At 34.9% G+C, this 25,477-nt stretch overlaps 1 protein-coding gene across 2 annotated transcripts; it reads left to right on the top strand.

Moving 5' to 3' along the window:
* Window positions 1-36: 36 nt before the first annotated feature.
* Window positions 37-21,963, top strand: LOC106056520 (fibropellin-1-like). Of its 2 annotated transcripts, XM_056025699.1 has the most exons (18): window positions 37-195; window positions 2,056-2,192; window positions 2,952-3,072; window positions 7,022-7,158; window positions 8,677-8,819; window positions 9,727-9,960; window positions 11,299-11,421; window positions 12,177-12,227; window positions 12,852-14,261; window positions 14,533-14,655; window positions 15,223-15,273; window positions 15,477-15,548; window positions 15,680-15,760; window positions 16,344-17,300; window positions 19,198-19,342; window positions 19,589-19,736; window positions 20,412-20,494; window positions 20,733-21,963. In XM_056025699.1, the coding sequence occupies exons 1-18, from the start codon at window positions 148-150 to the stop codon at window positions 20,878-20,880; spliced, it is 4,212 nt and encodes a 1,403-aa protein (XP_055881674.1). In that variant the 5' UTR covers window positions 37-147; the 3' UTR covers window positions 20,881-21,963. The 2 variants fall into 2 exon arrangements, with proteins under 2 accessions (XP_055881674.1, XP_013068755.2); XM_013213301.2 differs by lacking the exons at window positions 37-195; window positions 2,056-2,192; window positions 2,952-3,072 and adding an exon at window positions 3,206-3,345.
* Window positions 21,964-25,477: the final 3,514 nt, after the last annotated feature.

Genomic DNA, 25,477 nt, shown 5'->3' with positions numbered 1-25,477 from the left:
TAAGTTTTTGGCCCGCTACTAAAACAAAGTGTGTGCCCATCAGAGCACTAGAGCTCTTGGGACGAAAGTACATCGCGACTATCATAGTGTATATACGAGACACAAGCAATCAATGTCTAGTTTTGGATTCAATGTCTGCTTGCCACAATGTTGTTTTTAAGTCAGTGCCTGTTCCTCGTGCTTCTGCTCCTAAAAGTAAGTCGTTGATTGTTACGATTGTTATCTAAAACTTAACTTTTACCCCACGGCAACACCCGGGGTTTTCACAACATTTTAAAACGATTTGAGACACAACAAATGAAATTGCCGACATGCTTTTTTTTTCTTTTTCTTTCTTTACTTTTCAATGCACCAATAGTTTCCTTTTTAATTTCTCTCTTTCTCTCTAAGACTAATTTTAATCTCTCTTTCTTGTATGTCTGTATCACTCATCGCTATGTCCTCTTCATCGCGCTCGCTTCTCGCCATGTGTTGCATCCCTCTCCACTCTCCTCACTCTCTCTCCTCTCTCCTCTCTCTCTCCTCTCTTCTCACTCTCTCTCCTCTCTCCTCTCTTCTCACTCTCTCTCCTCTCTCCTCTCTTCTCACTCTCTCTCCTCTCTCCTCTCTTCTCACTCTCTCTGTCCTCTTTCTCCTCTCTCCTCACTCACTCTCCTCTCTCCTCACTGTCTCTCCTCTCTACTCTCTTCTCACTCTCCTCTCTCCTCACTCTCTCTCCTCTCTTCTCACTCTCTATCCTCTCTACTCTCTTCTCACTCTCTCTCCTCTCTCCTCACTCTCTCTCTCTCTCTCCTCTCGGCGCTCTAGCCTTCAACCGAGACCAATCTTCGTAGTAGGCCTGTCAAACTACGTCAGACCTGTGACGTAACAACGAGTTATTCGTCTCGACCACAGCTTGCTACGTCACTGGTCAGTGTTCAGGCCTAATATTATGATTGTTTTCGTTTCAAGCAAGCTTCATAGATAATAAACTGTTATCTTTGATCATGAAATGTATCTACACCCAGACCTCTAGAGAGCTCTACAAACTTGGTGCATTAAGTGTTTCATGTTGTTTTGTTTGTTTTTTTTTACTTTTGTTCTATAGTCGCATATGAAGTCTAAATTTTTGTAACACAATTTCACTATTGAATGTGATATACCTCTGAGTTATTATATATTGTTAATTTGTCCTGCATATTTACCCTAATGACTTTTTAGATGCGCCGTTTTTTGTTGGCATTTTTTTTTTGTATGTGAAATAAAAAATGTAATGTATTCTTTCTAACCCAGCCAATGTAAGGACACTAAACATATAGAAATCTGAAAGAACCCAGATCTAGTTAGCTGTCCCTAATACAACATTGAAGCGACTCATGTGCCTTGTATCTGGTCCTGGTAATTGACTTACAAACATGTAGAGACGGCTCATTAAACTGTCAGATGCTCGTTTTATTTTCTAAGTTTTGGAAGTTCCCTCAGAATTTCCCAGTGTCCTAGTTCAAACCACCATCAGGAAGGCAGGGGATGGAAGTGGGCAGGATTCGAACTCGGAAACATTAGGTAACACCCTAAAGTTCATGCCACACATTCTTCTTTGTGCTCTTAAAAACATGTCGACACACACATATGTTGGTGTTGGTTATAAGCATTATAATGTATCAAAAGTAGCTTATGGTATATATAGAGAGAGGAAGAAAGAGACAGACAGACAGACAGACAGACAGACAGACAGACAGACGGACGAATGGATGGATGGATGGGTGGATGGATGGATGGATGGATAGATAGATAGATAGATAGATAGATAGATAGATAGATAGATAGATAGATAGATAGATAGATAGATAGATAGATAGATAGATAGATAGATAGATAGATAGATGGATGGATGGATGGATAGATAGATAGATAGATAGATAAATAGATAGATAGATAGATAGATAGATAGATAGATGAGAAAGAATGACGAATGTATGATGAAAGTATTACGGAGAGATGTCGAGACCGCCAAGCTGAATATATAAATGAATTTAGATTCCTAAATACGAATTTTTTCAAATGTTTGTTATCCAGGTCCAGCAGTCTCTGTGTGGTGTTGTTCTGTCGGTTAAGCTGCTCTACTTTGTTAAACGCGGAGGATCTTGTTGCGATCTCTTCTGTTGGTCGCCATGTGACCTTGGATTTTCTTTTAGAATCCTTGAGCTCAACGGGTAAGTGGATGTTATGTCCAGCATTATCCCCTAACAGCTGGAACATTATGTTAAATTATCCTCTAGCATCATCATCATCATCATCATCAAACTCCATTAGAGTGAGGGCTTGAGAGGCTCAAATCCTCTCTTGCAAAAGCCCTGGACAGAAACCCTGCTGTCTTGCGTAGTGCATAAATGTCGCTATACAGGTCGAGAACTTTGGGTTTCCCAGGCCTGTCGAGATGGAGATCAGCAAGTCTGTGGCAGTCAAACAGAATATGAGGCACGGTTTCCTCTTCTTCCCCGCAGCGGGGGCACCGTGAATCAAAATTTGGCCATAGCCGCGAGAAATATGAGCCAACAGGACAGTGGCCTGTCCTGCACTGTGCTATAATAGCTAGCTCAGGCCTGGACAGCCTCCACCACGGGGAGTGTGGTCAGGGCGCCTCATGCGCTCCCAGACTCCACGGGCTTTTTGGGACTTGTCCCAGCACTCAAATCACTTTTCCATTTCTGTTTTTTTGTATTATAGCCAGGGCTTGATGAAAGCTTACAGCCTGTTCAGTGGGTGAAATTAGCCCTCCCTGGTGGGCCAAAGAGTCTGCAATTGTGTTGCCAGTCACACCTATGTGACTCGGTACCCACTGCATTATTACAGGGGTGCCATAGCCATGTACAGTGTGATCCGCTAGCAGCTGGAATATTATGTTTAATGTTATCCTATAGCAGCTGTTATATTATGTTGCAATCATTGTTGCTTTATTTCTTTTTGTATAGACAACTGATTCGCTCCTGGAGTGCAGGCACATATAAAAACACAAATTCTGTCTCCTTCGGATATTACTTAAGAGTAGGGTCTCAAGATAATCCAGTTGTAGTGACGCTTCAATCTTGGCCCGTAAGTATGGGTTATTTCTAACATTATTTGGCAAACTTATTAAATCATAGCCCCAACCCATTCCCTTCACATTTACCAACTACAACAATCTAGATTGATTTAGTCTTCGTCTATGTACACCAGGGGTGGACTGGATATCAAAATCGGCCCTGGCATAACCATACGAGCCGGCCCTCAAATTGTGTGCCAGCAGATATTGATGGGCATCCATTCGTACCAGTCGTCGTAATATGTAAGGTTTTAAACAGCATCTAGAACTGAACTCTTGCTTGGGTGAGTTTACGAAACTGACGCAATGTCAATGCACAATGGCCAAACCATAATTATTTCAATTACTTGATTATGGTCCTATTATGCTTACACTGATGTCAATTATATGGGGGCATTACGAAATAAGAGACATCATGGGCGTAGCCAGGATTTTTTTTCGGGGGGGGGGGGTTTGGGGGGATTTTTTTCTCCCCCCCCCCCGGCGAAGCCCCGCCGCCAAGCACTATTTCTGATATTGAAAACCAACAAAATGCATATTCTGAGGTATCTACAGTGCATTTTCCTGCTATTAAAAAGTTTTATTTCAAAAACCTAATGTGATATTCTTACTGACTTAGACCCTCCCGCGCGGTTCGGCGCATTAGCTGTTAAGCTGTTTCCATAAAATTGTAGATTCCCCGCCATTAATAGCAAGGGGCCCGGGACTCTGCATTTTCCTGCTATTAAAAAGTTTTATTTCAAAAACCTAATGTGCTATTCTTACTGCGCCGTTCGGAGCATTTGACGTCAAGCTGTTTCCATAAAAATCTGTCACTGGTAATGTCTGAAGCCTCTTCCCACCTGCCATGCGGACCTCCATGAATGAGTGGCGTCAAGTTGTACTATGATATCATTGCAACTCTTCTTATGCGTAATTTATTTTGTCGAAGAACATGTCCAGCAAACCTCATGCATCGCTCTCTCACAATCTTACTAATTTGTCGACTCCCAGTTCGGCATAGGATTTCCTTGATTTAGACCCGATCTCTATAACTGACTACTAAAATCTGTCTTAGCCATCTTTGTTGAGCCACATTTTGTGTTTTTCAATTTCGGCAGATGACTATTCATTGCAGTTTATTAATGGAGCCCTGCCACTGGTAAAAATGTGTAACCTCTCTTGAATACGCTCTTGGAATTAAGTGACTGTAGTTTGCTTTAGATTTTATATCGAAAAGAGAAGTTTTATCGTCAAAATCATCTTTTGGGGGTTTTCCACCTCAAAATGCTCTGTAGGGGGATCTTAAACTCAAAACTATCTGGAGGGGTTTTAAACTTTAAAAAAAAAGCCATCTGTAGACGAGGGGTTTAAACTCAAAACCCCCGATTAGATTGGCTACGCTCAAATAATTTTAGTGTGTAATTTGCTTTTTTTTATATTGAAGAGGTACTTTTAGCATCAAACCCCTCTGAATGGGGGTTTAAACTCAAAACCCCTTTTGGCTACGCTCATAGCATTTTGAGTCCGTAATTTGCTTTTTTTCTTACACGGAAGATGTATTTTTTATCCTCAAACCCCCCTGGCGGGGGGTTTAAACTCAAAACCCCTTTGGCTACGCTCGTAGATTTTAGAGTGAGTAATTTGCTTTTATTTATATTGAAGAGGTACTTTTTAGCTTCAAACTCCACTGGAGGGGAGTTTAAACTCAAAACCCCTTTGACTACACTCATAACATTTTGAATGCATAATTTGCTTTGTTTTTTATTATTAAAGAGGTATTTTTTACCTTCAAACCCCGCTGAAGTGGGGTTTAAACTCAAATCTGAGTCAAAACCCATTTAGCTACGCTCATAACATTTTGAGTGTGTAATTAGCTTTTTTTTATATTGAAGAGGGGGTTTATCGTAAATTTTAGAGGGGGTTTTAAAATCAAAATCTTCCTTAACTGTGCTCTTGGAATTAGTGGATTTTCGTTTACATTTTTTTTTGTTTTGTTTTATACAAGAGGGGGAATTAACTGCAAAAACCTCAGGTAGAGGGTTTAAAACTCAAAACCCCTGGTAGGGGGTTTTAAACTCAAAACCCCAGCTAGGGGTTTTTAAACTCGAACCCTCCTGGTAGGCGGTTTTAAACTCAGAACCCCCTGTTAGGGGGTTTTAAACTCAAAACCCCTTTGGTTGTGCTGGGGCAAGTGATGGTTTAGTATTAAAAACTCACCTAAAATAAACAAAATCAAAGCAAAAAATCAGTCATTAAATTCCGACTCCCCCCCTTCGGGGGGGGATTTCATTTCGGGGGGGGGGGTTTGAACCCCCAAACCCCCCCCCCCTGGCTACGCCCATGAGAGACATTATATTACTAGTCAACGACTTAGTACAGTAGTTCCCAAACTGTGTAGCGCGGAACCCTAGTGTTCCACGAGGCCTGAATAGGTTTTCCTCAAACTACTGGAATAATTAATTAGTAGGCCACCCGTGAATTAACCTCTCTTAAAAATTAATCCAAGTGTTCAAGTAAAGTCTCCGAATGTGCGAAGTGTTCCGTTAAAGGAAAAAGTTTAGGAAACACTATACATAAGAGATGGAAGCTAACCACAAGAAAATTATATGGATAAAGGTTATTATCAAGCAAAATGTGTAAAGATATTGCTACACTTGAAAGTCGCTAGAAGATTGTAAATAGTAATGCGAAGGCCGATCGTGACGTTCTATGGGTCTCTTTTGTACGAAAATTTTGCCCTGCATTCCAAGCGACCCTTTAGACCACGACCCATCAGCAAATCTGGCTGCCGGCCCGCCGGGCATTAGCCCGAATGCCCATATAGACAGTCCGCCCCTGATACACATTAGTAAGAGAATAATTTGTATTTGAAATATTCTTTTGCTTCACATACAAAAACTGCAACATAACTGCTGCCAATGTCATTCTCCTGTAACACTGCTTGAGTTGTCTCTCCTGGTGATAAATATGAAGCATTTTCACCCATTTTATCTTATCTTATTTTTTGCTTCAAAAAAGAAGATGATTTCGTCCTACGCATGTTTCTAGGTCAATCTAGCCATGCATGTTAATCAATGATATAAATTCTACCAAGCCATTGGTTTTCCTGGCTGGCTGTAATAACACTAGGGAAGAAGGAGTATTCGTACAAATTTGTCCCAGCATCAGGAACAATGAATGTGCCTTCATTTTTGCGTCTTTCTGAGTATTTTATTAGGTTTTGTTTTTGTATTTGAAGATTATGGTTCAGTGTTATATATATAATTGCTACTTTACTTTTAGGTCTTCTATCCTGAAAGATGAAGGGTTTCTAAATTTAGTGATTTTTCTAAAGGCGTTACTCTATTCAAATGTGAATATTCATTTTTTTATGAATCTCTATGCTCTATTTTGTGTCTGTCCCAGTTTCTTAATGTTTTTGATTGGAGGGGTCCCGAAATATACATATATTCTATAATTGGCCTAACCAAGGTTAAATAACATTTTAGTTTTATGTTCTTATTTGGTGTGTAGAAATTTCTTTTAATAAATCCATATTTTACAGTAGGGTTGATGTATTTGGCTGTAGAAATTGTGTACGCGTAAAGTTGTACATAGTGGGACCTGTGGCATCCATTCGTAGTTCAAATATTTAGAAAATTCGAATATTAATTAAAATTATCATAAGATATATTGAAAATATTTTATATTGAGTGATCTGTCATATTTTTCGAATCCAGAAACTTTGACCAAAAAAAAAAAAAACAGCAACTCTAATAATGTGTGGAAAGTATATTGATTTTTTTCAAATGTTTTTTACACACACACAAATTACTGTTTGTTTGTGTTAAACATATCTACACTCTGTGGCGTGTGTGCATTTTAATCTCAATTACGTCTATCATACTTTGTGTTTGGTTGTAGAATACCAGCCATGTCTCAATACACTCTAGTAATATATTCCTTTGACTGATGTCTCCATGTGCATCTCGTCTCTAGGGTGGGTTCATCTTCTATGCAGACATCTGGGACTGGGACGAAATGACGCCATCAGATAGTGTTGCCTACTTCTACGAACGGATCTATCAGAAAGTCAACACTGGGTCACAAGTTCGTTCCTTTTACTCCTCCAGCAGGTAGATATGTCTTTAACTCTTTCTCTCCTAACTGACGATACCAACGTTGGTTCCACCAGAATGTGGTAAATAATTACGGAGAGAAAGAGTTAATGCGAAAATTGGGGGGAAAAAAATATTTTTATGAAACAAAAATGAATTTTACTTTTATTGATAATATATACAGAGTAGAATTCCAGTGTAGGTCTTAATAACTTAAACTGTGTCAACAAAAAATAGGCCAACTATTCACTTCAAGACTATGTGTCTTTCTGTAGTTCATATCTACAATTTCAAATTTCACTCGCTTATTAAATGAAGTAATTTGTAACGTCAGCAGCGATATATTTGCTCGTAGAAACACAAAAAATGTATTTAGACTGTAGAAACAAATTATCCGCTGTCACGATAGTACTTTGGGAGAACTGTGTATTGTCTCCACAATCATATGGCATACACGGATTAAGAGGTGCCTGTAAATCTATTGCAACCCACTACTTGGATACACTGGAAAAAAACACAGCACTGAATATATTTGTACTAAGCTTATATCAACTCACTCTGTCTGTGTGTCTGTCTGTCGGGCCAAAAGTTTGTTACTTCTCCGACACCCAATCTCGGATCAAGCTGAAATTAGCACAATTATTTCTTTTACCTGACAACACAAGAATAAATATAAAAAAAATAACCAACTATTTTTATTAACTACTGGTAATAAATTACTTTGTTTGGTATCTCAAACAAGGGAAAGAAATAGTAGTTGACTGAAGTGGTTGTATAAGCTGAATTAATCCCATTTATATTAGGCTTAGTGAACAGAAACTTGAAATAGAAACAATAGATAACTATATAATCTTCCATGTCCATGGTTATAGACTGTTCGCTAGAAGGGTGGTTACAGCGTAAGCTTAAGAAGGCTTTAGTCCACAAGTTCGAATTCAGGTCGTTGCCTTTTTTTTTTAAATACATTTCTACCCTTTTCCAACTGGTCCAGACAAATGATAGGATCATAGCGCATTGATTAAGCTAAAAGCATGAAATTGCGCTAAACAAAAACAATTGGTAAAAGAAATATTTCTAATCGCACAGATGTATTATTGTCAGTCTAGATCAGGGGTGGGCAAATATTCAGTCAACAAGGCCGTCCACGTCTATAATGGAGTCGCATCTTCTTAGAAGACCTAAAATCTTTGGGTACCAGCTGGGACGAGGCTGTGGAAATCGCCTATGGCCGGTATCCGTGGAGAGAACTTTTCGCACATTGCGCGGGAGAACCTAAGGAAGTTTAGTTCAGTGTGAATAGAAGCACTTATGACTATAACATGTTTTAAACAATAAAAAAGCGTGCTTGGTGCACTAGTTGTGAGATTTTAAAAGTGGTAAGAGAACTTAACATAAATAAGAATATTATTGACATGGACGAGGTCCTCTGTGTTTCAGGACATCGCTGTGAGCATATCCAGTGTGTATTTCCTCGTTGGTTCATCTTTATCATAAACTCAATCGACTATTAAAATGAAGAAATATTTGTGTTTACAGTGAGATGCGCATCGCAGTCGAGGTCAATTGTTCTGCTAACTACTACGGCACAAATTGTCAAACATTGTGTATTCCCCATGATGAAGACATTGCTGGGCATTATAGCTGTGACCCTGGGACTGGTGCTAAAGTGTGCATGGAAGGTAGGAATGAAAAAAACATTGGCAGCTTTGACGGGGTTTATTTTTCTAGTAGGCCTATTAGGCGATTATTATTATAGCTTTTATATAGCGCTACTTTCATGCTTATAGCATGCTCAGAGCGCTTTTTGGTCCAATCTCATTTGTGGACCTGTGGGGGGGGGGGGGGGGGGGTATCTAGGAGTTTGTTTTCCGTGCTGCCTTTATGCGCTCAGTAAACACAACTCTGCCCGAGTCGGGTGTCAAACCTCGAGCCCCCTTCTAGGTAGCCAAGCCAAGTTCAAGCGCACTTGGCCTCTCGACCACGCTATATGCGATATGCGAAACCCCCAGCTTGTAGGCCTATAATCAAGACTACAAGAGTAGAGTCTCTGGTTCGACTCAAGCCTAGGGTGATACTGAAATGTTTAAATTCTCTATAATTCCTGCCAACTCATGATAGGGGTACTTGACATTACTTGCCGAAAAAAATTAAATTGGACTGGTCTTGACTATGGTCAAATTTCACTTTCATTAACATACATAAACAAACTTAACCCCACCATCACTATATATCGCGTTCAAAGTCCGTCAACTTTAGTGTTTTGCTAATCTAAACAGTATTACAGTATATTGCTGTAGCCTAGCAAAATCTAAACCTAAGTAACCCCAACGAAAGGTTGTAGAATAACATTTATGTAATAATGAGTTCAATAGAACGAAAAGGAATAACCAACACACTTCTATCACTTGTTTACACTTTCTCCTTCAAATCTTCACACTGTCGTAAACATCTCTCTTAAAAATTAGTTCGATAGCACGCAAAAAAATATGAGCTTGTAGTGCACAGGACAGATACACACCCAATACTTTCTTACGATTAGGCCTAGAGATCTATGTAAAATCGAGAATATTTGATTTATTATTTCAGGATGGACAGGTGTAGAGTGCAATGTCAGTCAAGACGACTGCCTGGATGTGATCTGTTTAAATGGAGGAACATGCCAGGACCTCCACAGAGGCTACAACTGCAGCTGCATGGTCGGCTACACTGGTGATCACTGTGGGGAGGATGTAAACGAGTGTGACTCCTTCGCTGAAGAGTTGTGTGCTCATGGTGTTTGTCTTAACAGCCCAGGATCTTATGTCTGTCAATGTACATTAGGTAATACACAAACTGCCTGGTCGTGTGGTTCAGGCTGTCCTCTCGATGGTCCCAAGTTTGAACCCTACTCCTTATGGGGTGGTGAGTGGGGCAACCGCCCCAGGCTCCACGCCTTAGGAAGGCCCAATGATTAAGAATGTGATCAGATCATATTTTTTCACCGCCCATCGTACAAATATTCTTGGCCTTCATATGACACTCGCCCAGGGCCCTATGCACTATTAAGTCACCTCTGCTTGCCTGATTCCATTCCCTGCCATCCTGCCAAGCCCAATGCCAGAAGAGGTGGGACAAACAGGACTCTAGTCCAGGGACTAACAGAAGAGGTTTCATTTATACCTTTTTATGAATGTTTATGTATATGTATTTGAAGGTCTTTTGGCATGAGGTGGGAAGGCAAAGATGTAACCAGATGACTGGGGCCTAAATATTTATGGCTGAGGACCCTTGGTTCTGCATGAGGTTTTAGCTAGGACATTTATGAAGCTACAACCTAGGCTTGTAAAATACAAATAAAGTGCAATGGGTTTTGTTGTTGTTTTTTTTTGTTTTCATTCCAAACTATCTCCCCCCCCCCCCCCTCTCTTTTTTTTTCTTTTTCTTAATAGTTACAAATTCATTGTCTATAAACTAAATCACGAAGGATTTTAAGAACAGTCTCGTGTAGAGCTGGTGGCTGTGATGCTTAGCAAACAAATAGACATCCATGGGCTGGTAGATTCAGATGGACGTATGAAAAGTCTTTGAACTGACCACATAACACCATAGCTATGATTTAGAAGGGGGTTAACTTTAGGTTAAGTAATTTTTACTAATGATACTTTTAGTCTTAAAGAAAAAAATATCTAATCAACTATAGGCCTATTGCCTGATACTTAATTACAGTAAACATGAAATTCTGGTGATGAGGATATAGCATTAGTTATATTCAAAGGTAGTGTTGGGAGTAAGAGTGTTTTAAATGGAGACCATATTGATCTAATGCTTAAGGCACAAGTATGACCACATTCTTTGTATTAGAGACTAACTGTGGGATGTTCAATTAATTTTTTGACTTTTTTCTGTGTTTTTTTTTTTAAGTTTCCTTTCTGTTAGCTGGAACTTGGAACTCTTTCTTATAATACAGTCCAAATGAGCATAATTTTGACCATCTAGCTAGCTCTCTAGCTCTTTTAAACCGTAAAGCATTTTTAGTCAACCTGAGACATTCAATGCACATGACAAGTTACAAGTTCAGAGTCTGAAGCTAATGTGAATGTTCTAATTAATACAGTTTGTTTAAAAATACAATTAAGCTTATTATTTAATAAGAAAAGTATTCTTTATTATTATGTCCAGGCTACTCTGGTAAAAGTTGTGACTTTGAAATAGATGAGTGTGCCAGTAATCCTTGCCTCAATGGTGCAACCTGTCATGATATTATAGGAGGCTACACATGTCATTGTCAGCCAGGCTTTACGGGTAACAAACAAAATTTAAGCTTTAACTGCTCTGAATAATATATTTAGATTTGAGGGCACTATGATGTATCAAGTGTTTCAAGCAATTTATGGATATGTTCTTCTGATCACATCTTCGCTATTTTCTTCTCATTTTATCGTGCCTTTAAAGCATTAAACTATTACACATGACACATCTCCATTAATTAAAGTTAATTTAAATGTTGGTGTTGTTAATTTTAGATTTAAAACACTGAGGTGAAAAAATACAAATCAAGAGTAAAAGAGATCATCCAAGAAGTACCTGTTGACTTAAACTGTAGACAGACAACAAAATATTTGAATACATTTAGAACAAAATTAAAAGTATAGATCAAGCTCCTGACACAGGTTTATGTACATCTGCCATTCTGTCTGTCTCTCTCATAAGAGATTTTAAAAACAACTTAACCACATCAAAGTATTACTCTATAAAAAAAAAAAGAAGAATCTTATCTTATATATTACAGACGTTTCTTCAAAAAAGAAGATAATTATGTCTTACGCATTTCTTGTGTCAATCTATTCATGCAATGTTAAACAATAACTTAAACTCTGCTAAGTCTTTGGTTTTCCTGGCTGATTCAGGCAACCCATTCCATTCTCTAATGGCACTAGGGAAGAATTTAAATCTGAAAGAATTTTAAAATCTGTTAAAATTTTGTTGAGTCTTTGTTTCTATTAAAGATGTTCACAGTAAAATAAGATTGTTGATGGAAATAAATATTGTTTCCTCAGGCTTCTCATGTGGACAAGATATCAATGAATGTGATTTGATCACAAGTCAAGGTAAGTCAAAAACTCTAGCACGCACAAAATACATTTTTAATAATGATAATAATGATATTTATAATAGCCGAAGGGATAGTGACAACTGACCTCGCAGATATATTTGAGGTACAGTTACAGACCTGCCACATCACCACAAATTCCTCAGTGGACACTGTTAAGTAGTGTTAAGTTGACTACTATGAATTTTGTTTTCCTCTAAAGTTCCAACATGGCAATGTTATTCCTATAATAATAATAATTGTCCATTTTCCAATTGTTTTTATCCTGTTCATTTATGACATCCACAGAATTAGTTCATTTTTTAATTTTATTATTTAAATGTAAGTGATTGACAAATGTGAATGTTTAACTTGTTGGTCTAAATATTAGTCTACACCCTTTTGATTATCAATGATAAATGCAAATGCAAAAGTTTGTTTTGAAAATGCATAAGTAGTAGTAGTAGATCAATATTGATGGAAGACAATGCAAATAACAAAACATGTTTCATTGTACATTTGATTGATCATGAATATGATAATCAATTTTTTTACACACAAAAAAAAAAGTTTTTTGTTATTTTTATTTCACATTTATTTTACTTGTATATAATTAGTTTCCTTTTCTTTCTTTACCATTTAGATAAAGATATTGATAAAAACAGTTTAACAAATGAAAGTAGTCATGAAAAATGTAATTATAATGGAAACTGTATCAACACTCAAGGCAGCTACAAGTGCTTGTGCCATGAGTATTGGGAAGGTGCTCACTGTGAACTGAATGTCAATGAATGTCTGTCAGGACCATGTCACAATAATGGAAGCTGTGTTGATATAGATGCAGGTTTCAGGTGTCTGTGTTCAGAAGGTTTCACTGGACTTCTGTGTGATAGTGACATTGATGAGTGTCAAGAAGGAGCTTGTTTCAATAATGCTACCTGTCACAATGTTATTGGTGGATTTCAATGTGAGTGTCAAGATGGCTGGCTAGGGGAACAATGTCAGGAAGATACTGATGAATGTGAAACTACATTTTGTCATCACAATGGCACCTGTGTCAATGTCAATGGTAGCTTTTACTGTGAATGTCAAGATGGGTGGTCTGGTTTGCTGTGTGAGCAAGATGTGGATGAATGTACATCAAAGATAGACTTTTGTCAAAATGGTGGAACGTGCATGAACAAACCAGGGTCATATGATTGTCTTTGCACAGTTAATTGGACCAGTGTTTATTGTGAAGTTGATATTAATGAATGCACCGCAAAGATGGGCCTCTGTCAGAATGGTGGTACTTGCATTAACAAACCAGGATCATATGACTGCCTTTGCACAGATAATTGGACAAGTGATCATTGTGACGTTGATGTCGATGAATGTACCACAAATATGGGCCTCTGTCAAAACGGTGGTACTTGCATTAACAAACCAGGGTCATATGATTGCCTTTGCACAGTTAATTGGACAAGTAATCATTGTGATGTTGATGTCGATGAATGTACTGTAAAGATGGGCCTTTGTCAAAATGGTGGGACTTGCATTAACAAACCAGGGTCATATGATTGCCTTTGCACAGTTAATTGGACAAGTGATCATTGTGACATTGATGTCGATGAATGTACCACAAATATGGGCCTCTGTCAAAATGGTGGTACTTGCATTAACAAAGCAGGATCATATGATTGCCTTTGCACAAATAATTGGACAAGTAATCATTGTGAAGTTGATGTCGATGAATGTACTGTAAAGATGGGCCTTTGTCAAAATGGTGGGACTTGCATTAACAAACAAGGATCATATGATTGCCTTTGCACAGTTAATTGGACAAGTGATCATTGTGATGTTGATGTCGATGAATGTACAGCAAAGATGGGCCTCTGTCAGAATGGTGGGACTTGCATTAACAAACAAGGATCATATGATTGCCATTGCACAAATAATTGGACAAGTAATCATTGCGAAGTTGATGTGGATGAATGTGCATTCAATAAACAACTTTGTCAACATGGTGGAACGTGCATTAATATTCCAGGATCCTATGAATGTGTGTGCCAAGGTAAATCTAATATTTAACAATATTAAGCAATTATTATATTTTTATTTTATTTTTTTTTACCATTATGTTATTGGTTTATTGAAGAGTAGTTGAATCAACAAGAAAAAAAAGCCATTTAGTTGTTACAGCTAATTGTGAAACTAAATACATTTTTTTATGCTTATAATCAAAGTTTTTATATAAATGAACTCATCAACTAAAGTTCTAACAATGTGTTTTGAAAAGAAGAAATTTAAATTTTCTAATCATATTTCAATTGAAATCCTTAAAGGTTACTTTGGTAGGAATTGTGAGTATGAGATTGATGAGTGTGCCAGTAATCCTTGCTACAATGGTGCAACCTGTGAAGATAAGATTGAAGGCTACACCTGTCATTGTCTTCAGGGATTTACAGGTAGATCTTGTTGGATGTGTAGAGGGGGTAGAACAGTGGTAGGTAAACTGCTTGACTTCTGAATTGATAGGTTACCAGTTTGAGCTTTGGGATTGTTACTATGGCATTCCTGAGTCCACTCAACTCTAATGTGTACCTAACACTAGATGGGAAAAGTAAAGACAGTTGAACATTGTGATAGCCACATGATAAATCTTTTTAACTGTCTGCCTTAGAAACAGATGAGCTTTACATTGTCTGCCTTATGTCCTAACATTTCTTAAAGAGATATTTTAGTTTTATTTATGACACATACTTAATTCTAAAACTGATTCTATAAACTCACTAAATGCAAAAACACACATTTTATTGTAAAGGTAAATTGCGTGTTGAACACATAATGTAATAATTGTAAAATAAATATAGGTTTAAAATTGCTGTTTTCTTACAAGTTAAGGTTATGTGCATCTTTCCTGGGCTAAGCACACTGTGCAGATATTGTTTGACACTTTAAGGGGACTGAAATAACTGTTGTGTTAGAATATTTATTTTTGCATAATAATCTTTGAGTTATGCTTTGTTTATCAGGGTTGCTTTGTGGGCAAGATATCAATGAATGTGACCTGTTTGTAAGTCAAGGTCAGTCTATAAACTAACTTTTGTTAAAATATTTTCTCAGAGCACCACATTATGAAAACTTAAAATTAAGTTTTCTAAAAAAAAAATTGTCATTCTGAAGAAATTTTTTTCTTAGTTTAATGATGTCATATTTTTCACATTTGGATTAATTTAAAATATTGTTCTCCTTTTTCTAGTAATAATCTCATTCTTTGTCTTTTTAGAATCATCAGGAGAAATAGAAATTGTTTACAATGTAACATGCATGCCAAATGAAAGTTGTTCAGTTTTGTCTGGTAGGTCACTGTTGTGTTTACATAATATGTATTTATTATATATTACTTCTACTAATTTGATTTTTTAATAAGTACAAAATATTGTTTTAAGATTGTTTATTTAAACCTTTTTTTTTCCTTTTTTTTTACAGACGGCTCAGGTGAAATAAGCAGAGATAAAATAGACTACAGTGTAACATGCTCTGAAAATGGGAGCTGTTTAGAATATTTTGGTAGGCACATATTTGAATATATTATCTTTTATTTGTAGCTGTTAAATAATAAAACATGATTAGTTTGTGTAATTTTGGTTAAATAATAGGCTAGTGGCAGTTTAGATAAGTTATGGCATTTGTAAACTTATCTAAATAAAAAATTTTAAGGCTTGCCTTTGGGTCTAGAGATTAAAAACCTCAGTGAAATAATATGCTAGTGGCAGTTTAGATAAGTTATTGTATTTGTAGACATATCCAAATAAATATTAAATTAGGCTTGCCTTCGGGTCCAAAGAATAATGGGGAGTGCAGTATTGCAGGTGGCTGCATAGCCCAGCTGTGAACTACATATTTTTTCACATGCATTGCAGATATAACCATTGTCTGCGGTGGTCAGTTAAAATTTTAATAATAGTCCTTAATTAAATATTCAAGCACTCAGGAACAACATGGAGGTAATCCAAACTAATCAAATAAAATCTATAAATTTTTGTTTTTATTTATGATTGTTTCTTTTTATTTCTTAGATATATGATACTTATATCTAAGAATCATTCATTGTTTGTGTGTTTCTTCTTCTTTTTTTTTTTTTTTTTTGTAGACCTTTCTGGTGACAGTGAGACAAACTACAAGAGAAGTGAAGTTTGTAACAACAATGGAAAATGTTTCAATCAATATGGCAGCTACAAGTGCTTGTGTCATGAGTATTGGGAAGGTGCTCACTGTGAACTGAATGTCAATGAATGTCTGTCAGGACCATGTCACAATAATGGAAGCTGTGTTGATATAGATGCAGGTTTCAGGTGTCTGTGTTCAGAAGGTTTCACTGGACTACTGTGTGATAGTGACATTGATGAGTGTCAAGAAGGAGCTTGTTTCAATAATGCTACCTGTCACAATGTTATTGGTGGATTTCAATGTGAGTGTCAAGATGGCTGGCTAGGAGAACAATGTCAGGAAGATACTGATGAGTGTGAAACTACATTTTGTCATCACAATGGCACCTGTGTCAATGTCAATGGTAGCTTTTACTGTGAATGTCAAGATGGGTGGTCTGGTTTGCTGTGTGAGCAAGATGTGGATGAATGTACATCAAAGATAGACTTTTGTCAAAATGGTGGAACATGCCTAAACAAACCAGGATCATATGATTGCCTTTGCACAGTTAATTGGACCAGTGTTTATTGTGAAGTCGATGTCAATGAATGTGCTCTTACTAAAGATATTTGTCAAAACAATGGCAAGTGTATTAATCTACCAGGCAAATTTAAATGTCAGTGTCCTGTAATGTGGACAGGCCTGCAATGTGAAACTGACACAGATGAGTGCATTGCGTTTCCTGAAGTGTGTCTTCCAAATTTTGACTATGTAAATGTAAGTCACAGAATGTGCAGAAATAAACAGCCAGGTTTTGAGTGTTACTGCAATGAAGGCTGGATAGGTCACATGTGTGAGCTCAACACAAACAACTTATTAGCCGAGCAAGAGCGTTTGTTAGCTGATGCCTATGATCAAAGTGGGAATAAAGTGTATTACTCAGTTCATCAAACAAATATTAGTAGGTATCATGCACAAAACATAAAATTTATTTCACAGTTTGATTTATAAATCTTATATCAACTCACTCTGTCTTTCTGTCTGGTACAAACTCTAATAACATTAGTTCTCCCATTCCCATTCTTGGATCAAGTTGGAACTTTGCACACTTATTCATTATTCCTAACAGAACATAAATCGATTTTCAAAAATTAACCAATTATTTAATTAAACAGTGGTAATTAATTAATTTAGTTTGAAGTTGAAAAGGAAAATAAATCTTACAGTATTGAGAAATTTGTCTGCCAATAAGCATTCTTCACCTTTTTTATCTTTTGCTTGTTTAAAGTCTTGATTCTCAATTAGGGAGGACAAGTGATGTTCTAAGGGAGACAGAGTTCTTTTACTGTATAGTTTGTTTTTTCTGTCCAAGAGCTTAGGGTAGAACCATTATGTTCTACTTAACTAAAGAGAAGTGATGTAGTTTAGCAGAAGAAAATTGCTTTTAAAATGAATGGAGTGTGTTAAGCGCTACCGCTGTGTCCAATGAAAACAAACCCAAATGGGGTAACACTGAACTTATAATGCTGAAACTGAAAACACCAGTGAAAGGCTAAAACAATTAATAGAGGTAGTTGACTCAGCTGGTGAACATCAAACACGTTTAATACTCATGAAGGGAACTGTCGAATGTCATCTACTTCTAGCTGTCTATAAAATGCTTCTTATTCTACGTTGTTAAGAAAAGCGTGTTGTTTATGTCGACTCCTATATCGCACTTACTTTTTAAAGTTCTATCACCTAACCTCATCATCACTATGTAAAAGCTTCCCCCTATTCCCAAAACAAATAACTAACTCCTAATCATGCCATAACAAGTGTTAAGTTGGGGGTTTTTTATTGAAAAATATTTCAATTTATCAGACTAATTTGAAGTCAAATTTTGAAATTATTCTGAGTTTGCTTTTTCCTGACCTTCAAGTCTTGACCTTTATCTTTGATAGTTCTGTTTTTAAAAAATGAGGCCTATGAATTAAAAAAAGATTTTAAAAATCTTGATTGTTAAATATTTAACTCTTTCTCTTCGTGATTATTTTTCCACGTTTAGTCGGAATTCTTCATTTTTCTCATTACTATTTCACTCCCCTGTTATGATTAAGCTTCAATAGCTTTGTCATTTGCGGTCAGAAAATGCTTTATTTGGTATAGAATTAAAGAGAAATACATGTTATTTTTATGTAACACCAAATAAAGTTTATAAAACTAAACATTAATTTAATTTAATGAGGTCAAATCAATGTTAGTATTGTCAATTAAGAGAGAAAGTGATAATGTGTCCAATAGTCACATTTTACAATCTCCATTTCATCATCATCTCTAGTTGTTTTATATTTTTTATTTAAAATAGATATAGAATTTATTGCACTTTTTTTTTCACATTTGAAAAAAAACATTCTGAAATTAGCATGAGGAAACTCCTTCCTGATAACCCAATAGCTTTAATTTAATTTGGGGGGGGGGGGAACTTGTTATTCACTATTATTTGAAATTATTTGGATTTATTGTTTGGGAAAAAAATAAAATGCAACTAAAATAAAACACATAAAAATGGCTCTCCCCCTGTTGGGTTCATCTACTGCAAGGTAAAATTAAGGATGTCTTTAGTTTATTTAATTTAGCTAGGGAGGTCATTGCTTATAAAGGTGGTAAAATTTAAAGAAGATTTAGAACTAGATGAGAAGAGAGAGTGATCTAAAAACACTTTAAAAAAAAAAATGGTTAACAATAAAACTATGCATGAATTAATTACAATGTGTTAATGCCAAAGCTCATTTTCACTTAAATAATTAACTTATTTAACAAGGTAATTTTGAGATATTTTTTTAATAAATTCTATTTACTTGTATCCAATGACCTAGATAGAACAAAGGCATTGTATTTAGCTTGCAGTTCCAACATCACATCTATTGACTCGTTGCTAGCTTATTTCATCAGTATAGAACAGAACAACACAAAAATAGTAGAACTTCAGCACACAGCCAGGCTAGATACTTTTGAAAATAGGTAAGTGAGAATAATTACATTTATCAACCTGTTTTCAAATTATTATACCTTATATATATGATTAGATATTTATAACGTTCATTCATTCACACAAGGCCATGTGTTGATGTTTTTTTTTTTTCATAAATGTAAACTGTGTGTATAGACATTACAAATTATGTCCTTTTTTTAAATGACTTTTTAAAATTAAAAGTTAGAATTTTAATGAGATTTGAAATTGGTGGTTATTGTTTGTTTTTTCTTCAGTCAAGTCCAAGTGTATTATCCAATGATCAAGATGGATGGTCAGATTTTATCAAATGAAGAAGTTGGTGAATATATGCAATCAAAAATTTTGAATCTCACCAAATATTTACCCTGTCATCTGACCAATGTGCTCCATCGCTCTGACACGGTAGGAAAGTTTCTCATAATTAATATTACATTTCATGTATTTATATTGCTGTCCATTATTCTATTATCTTTTTTTCATTAAAATCATTATCATTAAAAGCCCTCATTTAACAGATCCACATATTATTTATTACTCATGGCTCTAATCTGAAATTAAAAAAAAAGCACCATAATAAAATATTTCCTAAAAAAATATTATTCATTACTGAAATGAAAAGCATGCACAAAATGAACAAACTTTGGGTATGTAGTTTATTGAATGCCCATTGAAGGAGTTGCTTTATATGAAACTTTACTATCATACTCTCTGAATAAATTTGGAGACTCTTACATATTTTACTCATTACAACTCTTAGGAGACTCATATGTAAGGAGTCATATGTAACAGCTGAATAAAAATACTGTAGGAACAAGAGAGTCTACATAGTCACATACAATTCTGCTAACTTCTGTAATCTTTAGACTCAAAGACAATGTATGTTATGTAGAAATCTATGACACTGAAAAGTGATACTATACTATGGCCTCCTTAAACGCAAAGTGACTAGGAATAATCTCATAATCCTAGCATTAGCTATGGTCAGAATGATGCCAATATAGTAGTAATAGATATTTGATATTAACTATACTGAAACTTATTTGTCAATAATTGATAGGGCTACTTCTATTTCCACAGATATATTTGTACCCAATTATTCTGGTGTTATGTTTGCTATTTTTTATCTTTATTGTTGCTGTCATCTTAGTCAAATATCAAAGGTAAGCCTGTTCTTATAAAGTCGTAAGTCTACTTATAAAATATTGCTTAACATTTCAAAATATTAAATTCATTATGTTTTGTCTTTTTTATAATAGTGCATAAATTTCAACAATTTAATCATTTATTATCCTGTTAGTAAGAATCAGTTTGTAATTAAGCTATTATTCAGTAACAAGTTATCACAAACTTTAGCATTGCAGGATTTATGAGTAAACTTTATGTTGTATACAATTTCAGGTATACCTATCACAAGTCCATGAAAAGTAAGGATACCTCATTAACCAACAGTGTTCATTCAGTTTTCATGCCCGTGTATGGGGCTAGTCTGTCAAGAAGTGAAAATAAGATTGCTGCCTTCCAAGATGAAAAAACTGAATCTAAATGATGTATTGCAGTTCTTATTTTCTGTTTTATACTTGGTGTTTAAAAGGGCAACTGATAACTAGAATGTGATAGAATGGCAGCTAAACTGTTTAACTGGAAAAATTAATGTGATAGGCACAATGTCTTGACCTTGTAGTTTAAATTGACTTATTGGTCAACTCAATTTAATGCTTTTAACAACAAAATTTAAATGATTTCCAGGAAATCTTGGAAAAATAAAAAGTGGACAAATTGAAAGCTTTATTTTTACAAAGCTTATAGCAACTCTGTCTGGTCAAAAGTTTATACATGTTATTTCTCCAACACCTAATCTCTGATCAAGCTGAAATTGTACACAATTATTTTTTTTTTACCTGGAGGTGTGGTGGTTAAGTGCTAAAGTGCTTGGCTTTTTTTTACCTGACAACACAAGAATCAATAAAAAAAATTAACCAATTAGAAATTGTACTTGACTGAGACGGTGGTATAAGCAGAATTAGTCCCCTTTATAGGTCACCACTTTAAAGTTAGTTTGAAATTAACAATAGATAGCTATACAATCTTCTATTTCATATACATCTCCCTGGCAGAGTCATGAGTTTTAATTCAGGTCGTTCCACTTTTTAAATAAACACTTTTAAAAATGAATACCGTAAATTTCACCAAGATATCCTTTTCTTTCTCCCCCCCCCCCCCTTTTTCATTTTGCCAACTGGTCCAGATGTGATAGGATCATAAAAAAAAACATGATATTGGTAAAAATATTTCTAATCGCACTGATTTATTGTTGTTGGTCTAGATCAGGGGTTCTCAACCTGTGGGTGGCAACCCACTTGGGGGTCGATTGAAGATTTGCCAGGGGTCGCCTAAGACCATTGAAAATATGGATTGTTATTTATCTATTCTTCTATTGTTGTATGTGTGTGTTGAGGGCAGGGTCATGGCAGAGTGGGGGATTGTAAAAAGGGGACGCCGAGCTTAAAAGGTTGAGAACCGCTGGTCTAGATCTATTACAAATTTAATTACATGACTGATCCAAACTAATTGATCAACTACACTTTTTATAAGCTTTGTTGTTGTTTTTTTTAAAGTATTATTTATGTTTTCCAAGTTCCACATCTTACAAACCCTATAGTCAGAGAATGAATTCTATTCTTATACTTGCCTCTACACTGAATGCCTGAAAATTCAAATATTGAATGAAAACATTTGCAATGTACAAATAATTTTTATTTGAAGAGCATCCAGAAAAATAATCAAGTTCTAAAACAAAAAAGGTTTTCAATAAATGTTTATGAAAAATGTTCAATGAAACAAAACATGAGTTTAAATTAAAAATTAAAATCATGCATTCACAATTCTCACACAAAATTGATTGAAGGTTACAAAAATAAGTATATTATAATGGCTTATTGGTTGGTTTGTTTTTTTGTTGTTCTATTAAGGAAGAATCTCTATAAGTGGAGTTTGAAGCTTTCCTACTGAAACAAAAGATCAATGTTTCATTATCTTGAGAAATAATTATCAGCTAATTGTTTGCAGTCAATACATGTTGGCTCTCATTCATAAACTCTACAATAAATGTTTACTGGCAGAAATGGATAATTAGGAAATTATTTTAAGTTTAAACATTTGTAAATTTTAGTAAGCTTTGAAGAAAGATTAGCTTTTTCAAAATAATAATAACTAACAGAATAGCGTTTCCATCCACACACAACAGTCATGTAGGATGTCTAATTAACACTAAATGTGTAATGGCCAGACTCAAAAATCTGCTACATCCCATATTTAAAAAAAAAAGTTCCTCAAAATAAAGATTCCATTTGAAGTGGTAAAAAAAAACGAAATTAACTACCCAGTTTATCACAAGAGACCTACCAACAGTTATTCACAGCCATAAAACTAATTTCAGACCAACTCTGGTACCAATAAAATCTGATTAAATTTAATGTGGAATTGCACAAGGCTCAACAGTTCAAAATGTCTGGGTTTGAAAATAGCAATGAAATAAAGGTAATTTAGAAACTTCCTGACTTAATATAACTTTAGCTTGCAATACACAAAATGTTAAGGCTAAATTCTAAGTCTTCTTTTCATATTATATTTGAATATCATTGATAACAGCTCACATTGTAATGACAATTAATCATCTCATCTCACTAATACTAAAGTCAAAAGAGTTTGATTTGATGTAAATGAGTATATTGTCTCTTGTCATAGTTATGTCAACAGATCAGTAGAGATATGATTACTCAGCGTGTAATCCAATCAATTATATGAAGATCACCTAATCAGCAGGGGCCACCACTTTTTTGTTAAACAAACAACTGTATAATGTCCTTTTAATATTCTATCGAATTCATTCAATTGAAATCAATCAATAATAGAAAGTAAACATCTAACAACATTATAGTAATTAATTTTGTTTCATAAAAAAAATCTTCCTAATTGAACTTTTAGGATCTTTGATGGTAATGTTCAATCTATGTTGTTGTTGTTTTTTGTTGTGGTTGTTTTAATTATATTTTTGCTCTATAATTATGATTTTTAAATATATATATATATATATTAAAAGTCACAAACATTATTGTTAATAATTATTGTTAATAATTTCCTACTAAATATCTCTATTACAATGGAGAAACAGAAAGAGTTTCACACACAAAACATTCAATATATAGCTGGAAGCAATAAGATTGTGCATTACTAAGTGAAGATTGTTTTGGATTCCAACACTAAATGGTTATCTAATTAAGACAATAAATTATCAATTCATGAGATCAGGTGTACACATTTCTAAATGTTATTTCAGTAGGATACATTCAAAGGCAAATAATTACTTAAATTAGCTCTCAATAGCTTGATCCATCAATGTGCTGAAAATCCTATTTGACAACAACATTTAGTCAGAATTAGTGGTACCTAAATACAATGAAATGAAAAAAAGCTATAAAAAAATGTGTATATTGTATTTTGTAGAAAAACATTGCTTCAACCATCAGTTAAACATTGACATATACAAATAGAACTGCATTTTTTAGAAATTTGTTAAAAATAAATATGAAACTATAAGTAGAACTCTTTTGGTAGTGAGTTAGCTTATCTAGAACAGGGTGGGGTTTGCAAATTATAGACTGTGGTCCACATGCTGCCCACCAAAGCATTTTATGGGGTCTGCTGACACATTACAAATATTAGGTGTGCCCACAGATAATACTTTACCACAGATTATATATATATATATTTATATATATATATATATATATATATATATATATACATATATATTTAATGCATATATATTGACAATAAAATGACAAGGCCTAAATTGTGCCCATGTGCCATAAGATCTAACCATTAAAAATAAATAATTATCTCTAAAAACTGTTGAAACTTTTCATTCTTATGATGAAGAGACTAAAAAAACATATTCATATCATTCTAAAAAGTGTTAAGTAAACAAAGATTATTTTAATTAGCAATATGTCAAACATTCAATCAAAGACACAATCTAAGACCAATATTTATTCAATGCTATAAAGAACTGTGTTGAAAGTGTTGGATTGGCAAGGGGAACAAGATGGCAAGTGTAACAACTGATGGTGCCCATGCTTAAGCTGAGAAAAACAGATTAGTCAATAAAATTAAAGAACAATTCTGTGAGCATGCACTCTTACCTCTAGACTGGAAAGTTTTTGCAAAGCTGCATTAAATATTAAACGTTACTAATCCAATTATCTTAGGGATCAAACTTATCAGGGTTTGGGGTCTTAACCACAGGCAGTTCCGAGAAGTATTTAGAAACAAAACATTCGGATTTACCACAGTAGTATCCATAAAGAATATTGGATCTCATGGAAGAAATTGTTATTTTCCTTGAAAGAAGGACATTGACAGTGACTCTGTTACTAATATCTCTCTCTAATGAAGAATGAACGACAGACTTCATGTTTACCACAAGCATCATTGCAGTAGTTTGTCTGCACATAAAATGTATGCAGATGTTAAATGTTTTCAAATAAAGCTTTCCCATTTCTCCAGGCAAGCAAGTGAAAACAGGTTTTGTCATTTTCCTTTGATGAAAGGTGAAATGATTGAAAAGTATAAGACTTCTTTGGACACCTTGATAGTGGAATTTTAAAAAAAAATATTAAGACATCAAAAACTTGGAACCAGTTTTCAATACCCGAAGTTCACCATTTAGTGGAGAAGCTGATACTTCAAACATTATTATGACCTTAAATGGAAGTTCCAATCAGTTCTTCCGCTGGGTTCTAGAAGTAGCATTTACACATGGAGAAAACTTTGCTCCTAAATTTTTACATTATTTGGATCTACATACATCTGTAAACAAGCACTTTTTTGTTTGAAAATAAACAAGTATAAGAACAGGTCAATGCTGATAACAACTAGTACGCTAGTTCCACAGTTCAAGAACATTATGCATGAGTGTAAACATGTATATATATGTATATGTGGCCCCCTCATTTCCAACTTTTTTTTAAGAGGCCCTTGATAGAAAAAGGTTGTCCACCCCTGATCAAGAAGCTATGTATAATTATAAATTATATATTTGTATGAGTAATAAAATTTAATATTGAAAGATGTGATGATGCTAA

This window comes from Biomphalaria glabrata, chromosome 4 (assembly GCF_947242115.1).
Source record: "Biomphalaria glabrata chromosome 4, xgBioGlab47.1, whole genome shotgun sequence".
Lineage (NCBI taxonomy): Eukaryota > Metazoa > Mollusca > Gastropoda > Planorbidae > Biomphalaria > Biomphalaria glabrata.
Note: the sequence above shows the minus strand (reverse complement) of the source record. Positions and strands in the feature narration are given on the sequence as shown.